An 8,243-nucleotide genomic window follows, 5' to 3' on the forward strand; every position below is an offset into this window, starting at 1 on the left:
GAAATATTAAAAGTATTCTTTTGTAAATATTTTTTCCTTCGTTTGAATTTGCCAAAGGTAGGCAACTGTCAAAATGACAATCGGGGATGAAACTAACATGGCTGTCGAAATCGATAGAGAACTTTCGACGTAGTGTTTGACATCAAACCTTTTTTTTCCCAGTGATATTATTAATGGCGGCTTATAAGATACATTGGTTTTTACCTAAATCCTCGAATCTTCTCTTACATTCGTCATGTTCTACGACGACATTTTAATGAAATACATCGTAACGTCGAATCAAGTGGCAGGTGTGAAATGTGCTTCGAATAATCATCCGTGAAGAAGGGAGAAGGATGAATCACAATTGTGGAATTAGTTCTATCTACGAATTATCCATAAAATAGACATGAATTTTTAAATCGTCACGAGTTCCTAAAACTATATACATACACACACACACACACACACACACACACATACATATATATATATATATATATATAAGGAAATTTTATGAGAATTTCTTTTGAGACTGATTAATACTTTTCTTGCTTCTCTATTCTCCTTTTTTTCTTGATATATTACAATACAAATATTCATTTCTCTGTCGTTGTACGATTATAAAGTGCCTTCTTTAGAGATTATTTCAAGAGATTTTCGAATTTCATCACATACACAGAGAGAGAGAGAGAGAGAGAGCGATTCCAATAATTGGAATCTTAATATGGACTTTTTCCAAACTCTTTTTGTAGCTACAATAACGTTTGTCTGCGGTATAATATGTACGCTTATACTGGAGTTTTACTTCTTCAAGAGATATCTGGAAACAGGACCTTTGGCAAAGCCACCAGAAAAGACAATGAAACATGGACAAGCTCAGCTACCTCAGGAATTACTTGATAAAATGCAAGATGAAAAAACGAATCTTAATAGCAATATCGTTCGACAAAGTATTTATCAAGGAAATGAAAATTTAGCAATAAATCTTACTTTGCAATTTCTTTTCAACGAATTGCGAGACGCGGAACGCGTTCGTCTCTGGCTCTATAGAAAATTGAACAATGAATTCAAAGAGCTCTTAACGCAATCGACTACTGGAAAATTACTTGATAGCGTAAAGGTAAATTGATTTACGATTAGAAATTCTTTATCGTACAAGAGAGAGAGAGAGAGAGAGATCGTTCTTGCTTGCTTGCTTTCAGTTAAGAGATTTGAATCTGGGCACACAGTTTCCAACGATAAAGGGCTTGGAAGTAGCCGATTCTAAGATAGACGCTGACACTGGATTATTGGAATCATTGGACTTATCCCTCGATTTACATTATTCGGGAAATTTTCAAATGTCAATAGACGTTAAAATGTTGTTGGGAAAAACGGCGTACATGGCTTTACAAGGTATGCAACCATATCGATTATATCAGTAACGGTAACATTTATTATGGCTTCTCCTAGTGAAACGTGTTACTGGTCGAGCAAGATTGCAATTCACGCGCGTACCATATACGCATTGGTCTTTAAGCTTCTATTCGGATCCCATTTTGGAATTGGAAGTGCAATCCCAATTCCAAGGTCGCCAATTGCAACCACAAATAATATCATTAATTACTGGACAAATAAGAAGGGCCGTACGTCGGAAACATACGTTACCACGATACAAGATGCGTTATAAACCGTTCTTTCGCAGACTAAACGATGAAGTTATCGATCTATCAGAAGTAAGCTACAATTTCTTTCTTTCTTTCTTTCTTTCTTTCTTTCTTTCTTTCTTTTACTCCTATTACCAATTAAAAAGAAAAAGAAAAAAAAAAAGCAACAAAGAGACAAAAGGAAATATTCGTTGTGGTATTCGTATAGGTCGCCGGTGTGCAGATCAATCCAGGATGCTTGGAAGTTACGTTATTGGAAGTTAGTCGATTAAACGTTGGACCTAACATGGTTAATGCAGAAGACGTCTCTCAAATAGAGGTGCATTGCACGATGAGCATAGACTCAACGCCTTGGGTACATTTAACGCAATATAATGGAGTAACGTACATGATATTAGATTTAATTATTAGTAAAACTAGTTCGCAGCAGCTTGGTGTAGTATTTAAACAAGAGCTTGTTCCTGAAATTGGTCAAGTATGCGTACTCGTTGAAACTATAGTATCTGCAAGTCCGGCTGCCATAGCCGAGATGAGAAAAGGTGACATTTTAATAGCCGTCGATGGTAAAAAGGTAAACAATATGAATCAAGTCGCAAAACTTGTTAAAAGTGCTGTACAGAGACGTTTCATTATTAGAGTCGAAAGGAAATATCTCAAAGTAGATACGGAGAAACAAGCTTGTATTATTAAATCTGACAGTGAGATAAAGTCTGGGATGGAAAAGATTTCAGAAAGGAGAACTGATGCGATAGGGACAAAAGGAGATGGTACGATCGATGATATCAGTAAAGTGAAATTCGAAGCTCCAATGAAATTCTTAGAGCCAAAAGATACGGACGGCGAGAGTGTAATAGACAGGTCTGAATTTTCTAGTAGATTGTTCAGAAGAAGGAGGAGTAGTAGCACGCATATTTCCGAAGAAACAACTCAACAAATGCCTGAAACACCATCGAGAAGAATTTCAACGGCTTCGAGTCAATCGACAACATCCGGCAACATTCAGTTTTGCCCTATCGACGATAATAATGTCACTAATTTGTCTGATTTGTATTACACCACGAAGGAAAAGGGATATGCCTCTTTGATCACTTTCGAGGAAACTAGAAATTTCCAGATAGACTCGGAACAGCATTATTTAAATATAGGTGTATGGGGCCGCGTTAAATCTAACGAATATACTCCTAAATTATTAGGATACATTAATGCCCCTATAAAATTGATCGTAGCGCAGTGTGCTAAGTCGTCGACAGGTCATTATCTTAAATGTCATCCACTGTTGCCACCTGAAAGTGGTACGTAATATGATGATTGTGCATACCTTACCTTACGTTATAACGATATATTGAAGTAATCGAATTTTTTCTTTTAAGCTTCTTTAGCAACGTCCAGTAATAAATTACAAGGGTACTCTGGTTTTGATCCTACTCTATGCTTCGGGGACATTTTAATGTCGTATATGTGGGAAAGCAGTGTGCCAAATAGCCATATCACGAGCGAATCTGTAAAAAAGGATAATGTAGAAGCTATTATTAGACCTCAGCCAATTCAGAATGAAGAGGTAGCTGAAAGGAAAGTGCATGATTTCATTAGGACGCACTTCCACAGAGCGACTCACTGCGATTTTTGCACGAAAAAGGTATTAAGTGGTTACTCTTAATTATCTCTCAAGTTCGACATGGAATAGATTACTTTATTTACGATACACTTAGTTGCTCCTTCTTCCTTTACTTTTTCATATAGATTTGGTTAAAGGATGCGATACAGTGCAGGGACTGCGGTATGGTATGTCATAAGAAATGTGAGGTTCGTTGTCAAGCGTCAGGGATATGTGGTTCGGAAACCACATTAGCTACCCTGGCATTAGAGGCCGACGAAATAGAGCCCATCGCTATTGTCGGCGAGTCTAGTCCGGAGATATCTCTTACCGGTTGTGAAGATAATGTTCAGGTACTCAAGGCATAGCAATAAATCTCATTACATTGAAAATGATAATATTGGCAATTTTTTTAATATTGTCGATATTCATACAACTTTGGTGAATTAAACATTGAATGTGATGACCTCATGAAAAGAAAAAAAGATAAAGAGAAGAAAAGAAAAGAAACATGCTGCTTTATATGCATCGAGCCCCGATATATTTTCATTTATTTCAATACTTTTGTCCTTAACTTTTTACTATCTCAATAAGGGGTAATAAGTGGACTTGTAATAATAACAATAGTCCAATTTCGATTTTATGTACATAAAAAAAAAAAAAAAATAATTGTTAAGCGTTACTCTATGCACTATGTTGGCAATAAAAAGGAGTCTTTGCACTCGGGGTGATGACGGTTTTTTGTAGGCATTTGCACCTTGACCTTGCCTATTGATCGATACCATCAAATTTTGCATCAAATTTTAAGCCATAGTAATTATAGTTTCGTCGTTGCCTCTAGAGTTATAAAGAGAAAAGAAAAAAAAAACAAAGTCGAACGGACTATAGACAAAATGTCTATAAGAAGCTTATGATATCAACTTTTTAACTTTACGGATACTTCTCAATCACGGTCTCTAAAGGTGTTAAAAAAAATTCAAATCCATTCGTCAATTAATCAGGGTGCAAGTATGATGGCCATGAAGGCTAGTATAGCTAACACACTCTTGGGCCTCAAGAAGGCTGGAAGTACCAGTTGTCTGGCTCCACCAACTTCCGGTATCGGTCTGGCATCTAGAAGTCTTCCCCCAAGTCCCTGTGCATCCCGCAAGGTAGACATTATTGACACACACGTACTCTGCTTAAAATGAAGGAGTTTGCTTTTTCTAACACATATAGTATTGCACATTTTGTTCTAATCGCAAATATAGCCTTGCTACTGAAACATTTTCGTTACGGTAGATGCATCTTCGCACCCCTTAATCCTTTTTTCCACTAACCACCCCCCTCCCCCCCATCCCTTGTACTTAATATTCTTCTTGCATTTTCTTCCTGTCGTATTATTAAACAAAATTAAGCGTAACAAATATTATTTACACTTTACTAATATTGTATACCTGCATGCATTTGTATACTTTAGACATTATTTAACACTTGTTCTAAACACCTGTTCATTATAATACGGAAGCGTATTAAGATGTGAAAGAAATGTTTTCATTATAATTAACTATAAATATCAAAAGGGCATATACAGATCTACTTTAGATCAGGTAAATGCAATATTGGCTGAATTTATTTTTCATCGTGCTTCTACAATTCTATTTCTATAATATATTTTTTAATGAATCGTGCTCTTAGGGTCAAGACAGCTCCGATGACCTTTAACATATTTAATCAGTCTTATTAAATCATTGAAACGTCTAGAGTTCATTGGTTGGAGGTTTGGGTATAAGTCCTGAACTTTTGGAAGGTGCTGAACCAAGCGTGGCAGCTCCACTTGTCGCAGGAGATTTGGACGATGGTCTTATGTCTAGAGCCAAAGATACTGGAAAATTCTTATACAAGTATTTCGAGCCATTGGAACGTGTCGAGAAGATCAATGACATGGTAATTTCTTATTTCTCTACCGTACAATTCTGTCTCTGTGTCTGTGTATATATCCTTTTTACTTTATCACAGATAGGAAAACTAAAAACTGCCCTGGATGCTGAAACTACCTCAAGATTAGAATTATCTCAAAGCGGAGAGAACGATAGTATAAAATTAATTATACAGAGCGATTTACGAGTGCAGGCCTTGAGTGTCTTACTTCTTCATTATTGTGCTGGCTTGCAACACGCGCAAGAGGCATTAGAGAAAGCTAAAAACGAAAATTGAATCACCAAACTGCAAAGATATGAAACGAAGAGAGAGAGAGAGAGAGAGAGAGAGAGAGAGAGAGAGAGAGAGAGAGAGAGAGAGAGAGAGAGAGAGAGAGAGAGAGAGAAATGTTCATATATTTCCTGATTCTCGAATATTCTACATTAGTCAATTAGTGAATTTATAATAATACTCTGATATAGGATATTTTTATTTTAGACTCGAGATACTGGCTTGATTAAAAATTATTACACGCGTGAACATATTTATCCGTATAAATATTACTCTCTGATTGTGAAGTTATAATACTCAAAAATATCTAGTTGTGATAAATGATTGAAATCTCCTAGTAAACACCAAATGCTAAGACTTATATTTATGATAAATTGTATATTTGTAGAAAACCGAGTACAAGATATGTTTCGCTACATAGCCATACATGTCTCTGTGTGTGCGTGTGCGTCTGCGTAAGCGTATGTAATTTATCAATGGAGTATAACTAGAACAGAATAATGTCTTTTACATGTGTGATGCAATGAAATATTGATTAAAGGAACGAAATGTAATGGAACGTGCATCGATGTATTTTCTAATGTCTCCATGTGTATTTTTCTGAATTTTTTCATATTTCTTTAAATACTCGTGATATAAACTTATAAATATTCTATTTCACAATCAAAAAATTAATCGTATCGTAACGCATTAATTTTGGCCTAACAACTTTAAGTATTATTCGTATAATGCAACGAAAAATGTATATGAATCCCGACTGATTTTCGATTAATATCAGTAGTATATTTAGTAATACATAAAACAAATAATATCGATAGAGATCCATCCATCCAGGATGTACGTTTGTCAATGTTCGTTTTGCAAATGTAGCAAATGTTTAAAAAAACGTCTTGTTAAGGTATAAGATAAATATATCCGTTGTATAAATAACACGGCTCTTCTTCCCAATACAATTTTAAAAAAGGTCTATATATATATATGTTATATATTAGCCTGCAAAGATGTTTATAAAATGGAAATCCTTTCTAATTATTATTATTATTATTATTCCTGTTGTTGGAATGTACGAGTTCGAATACGTTGGTCGTACCAAAGGAAAGTTCACGGTAAACAGAAAAAAATACGTAAAACGCAGAAAGACGCAGTAGAGAACGAAGCGCACAAAGAATCGACGTCAAAGCTTATACTTAAATAGGGCCAACGTTCTCAACTTGGCAAACAAACAGTTTTCTTACAAAGATTTCCCGGATCTTGCCCAAGTGCGTCCAAGAGAAAAATTCAATTTCAATAATAGAAGCAACAAAGGAATGTAAAAGCACGCAATGTTTACTTTTCTCTGATTAATTTTATTATAAAAAAGAAAAGAAAAAGAAAAATTGATAACAATTATCTTGAACCATTTCTTCCGAAGGAATGAATCTTTGTTGTAAATCGATAAAATGTATATATATATATACGTATATACACACACAGGAAGAATTTCCGAGATATTTGTTAAAATGAGGCTCATAATATAAATAACAGTGGCAATAGGAGAGGAAAAAATGTTTCGTTGAAAGTGTAGTAATATACAAGTATCGACTGGATTCGTCCGAAGCTTTTATCACGATCGTCCAAATGAAAGCCAAAATGAAGACGAGGAGAGAAAAGTCATGGGGGATTTTGCCCGGTGAGATTCTATTCTCGTACATGAAATGCTACGCGCAGTATCCTCTGGCTGTCGGCCAAACATACCGTAAAGTCATATAAACATTTTATCCCTCTTGGGTACTGAGATTCACTGAGATGAATGAAGGGTACAATTACTCTTTTTCTTCTTCTCGCTGCAGCGGCAGCGGCAGCAACAACAACAACAACAAAATTATTACTAGCCCGATAGATAGGGAAGAAAAAAATAAATAAGGTGAAATTATTTGTGAATTAGTGCGAAGGAACGAGAAATCTTTGAAATGGGTTAGAAAATTTCCAAGAAATACATTCTGCCTATAAACAAATTTCTTTCTTTTTCTTTTAATAATTCAAACCTGATTTCGCAAAAATATTTTTTTTATGGTAAAATATTGCATTAGTTTACGAGAACTCAATACTGCCAACGCTTTTAACGCGAGAAATCTATATTTCAAGCATTCCTTACGAATTTCGAATAATTCTTCTTAAAGTCGATTTCATTTTTTTTATTACCTTAGCAAATTTCCTTTTGCGATAGAGTTTCGAAACGATTTATTTGGGCAGTTTGCCGAATCTACTATCTCTATATTGGCATGAACTATCGTTACGAATGAACCTGTCCTTCTAATTCCAATAAAAACAAAATTAAACTAAGTCCATCGAAGCAAACCAATTCTGCATTTCCATTGAATTTCATCGGACGAACAATTAAATCGTTCACACTAATCAAAAGTTATCAACGATATACTACTTGTATCTAATGGGTGGGAAACAAACAAAAAAACAAAAGAAAAAGAAATGGTATCTTTTACAAACGTTTTTATTTCGCAGAAAGAGAGTTCGCACAAAGGAGAGATCACCGAGCTTTATCCTCTGAATGGTGACCTTGGAAAAGAAGAGAAAAGAAAAGAAAAGAAAAGAAAAAAAGAAAAAAGCAACATGTATTCGTAGAAAAGCTGACACCGCTTTTGACAGGTTGCATCGTTCAAGTCTCGTTCCGAATCTACGTACGTCGTACTCCCTACAGCTGTTTTCAAACAAAGAAAGAGGAAGAGAGAGGACCCGAACAAAGTAGTAGTAGTCAGCTGATTCAAAATGCATCCTTGGGTGGGAGAAGAGTTAGAGAAGGCTTAAATAGCACCGTATGCTTTCACGCACGTTAG

General features: G+C 35.3%; 1 protein-coding gene and 1 long non-coding RNA gene across 20 annotated transcripts in view; one reads left to right on the top strand and one right to left on the bottom strand.

Moving 5' to 3' along the window:
• Nucleotides 1–8,243, bottom strand: part of LOC124429911 — a 29,588-nt gene that overhangs the window by 17,083 nt on the left and 4,262 nt on the right. For 11 of the 12 annotated variants that reach the window (XR_006943584.1, XR_006943588.1, XR_006943585.1 and 8 more), the window contains one exon: nucleotides 2,952–3,127. The exons of the other annotated variant lie outside the window; for it this stretch is intronic. This is a non-coding gene — a long non-coding RNA (uncharacterized LOC124429911). The remainder of the gene's footprint in view (nucleotides 1–2,951; nucleotides 3,128–8,243) is intronic. 12 annotated transcript variants of the gene reach the window in all.
• On the top strand, nucleotides 2–6,342 carry LOC124429901 (PDZ domain-containing protein 8). Of its 8 annotated transcripts, none has more exons than XM_046975754.1 (11): nucleotides 2–57; nucleotides 163–290; nucleotides 735–1,102; nucleotides 1,185–1,377; nucleotides 1,435–1,697; nucleotides 1,837–2,920; nucleotides 2,999–3,264; nucleotides 3,369–3,575; nucleotides 4,224–4,373; nucleotides 4,966–5,148; nucleotides 5,221–6,342. In XM_046975754.1, exons 2-11 carry the CDS (start codon nucleotides 236–238, stop codon nucleotides 5,416–5,418), a joined length of 2,967 nt encoding a protein of 988 aa, XP_046831710.1. In that variant the 5' UTR covers nucleotides 2–57; nucleotides 163–235; the 3' UTR covers nucleotides 5,419–6,342. The 8 variants fall into 8 exon arrangements, with proteins under 8 accessions (XP_046831710.1, XP_046831708.1, XP_046831709.1 ...); XM_046975752.1 differs by lacking the exon at nucleotides 2–57 and having other exon boundaries at nucleotides 115–290; nucleotides 5,221–5,446; nucleotides 5,481–6,342; XM_046975753.1 differs by lacking the exon at nucleotides 2–57 and having other exon boundaries at nucleotides 115–290; nucleotides 5,221–5,446; nucleotides 5,489–6,342.

The sequence above is a fragment of the Vespa crabro genome, chromosome 16 (genome assembly GCF_910589235.1).
Source record: "Vespa crabro chromosome 16, iyVesCrab1.2, whole genome shotgun sequence".
Lineage (NCBI taxonomy): Eukaryota > Metazoa > Arthropoda > Insecta > Hymenoptera > Vespidae > Vespa > Vespa crabro.

What these genes read in the sequence shown, in the direction of transcription:
- LOC124429901 (XM_046975754.1), top strand. Translation starts at nt 236, where the DNA reads ATGTTCTACGACGACATTTTAATGAAATACATCGTAACGTCGAATCAA. An exon ending in AAGTTATCGATCTATCAGAA is followed by an intron (nt 1,698 to 1,836) that starts GTAAGCTACAAT and finishes GTATTCGTATAG; the next exon opens with GTCGCCGGTGTGCAGATCAA. An exon ending in GCGATTTTTGCACGAAAAAG is followed by an intron (nt 3,265 to 3,368) that starts GTATTAAGTGGT and finishes TTTTTCATATAG; the next exon opens with ATTTGGTTAAAGGATGCGAT.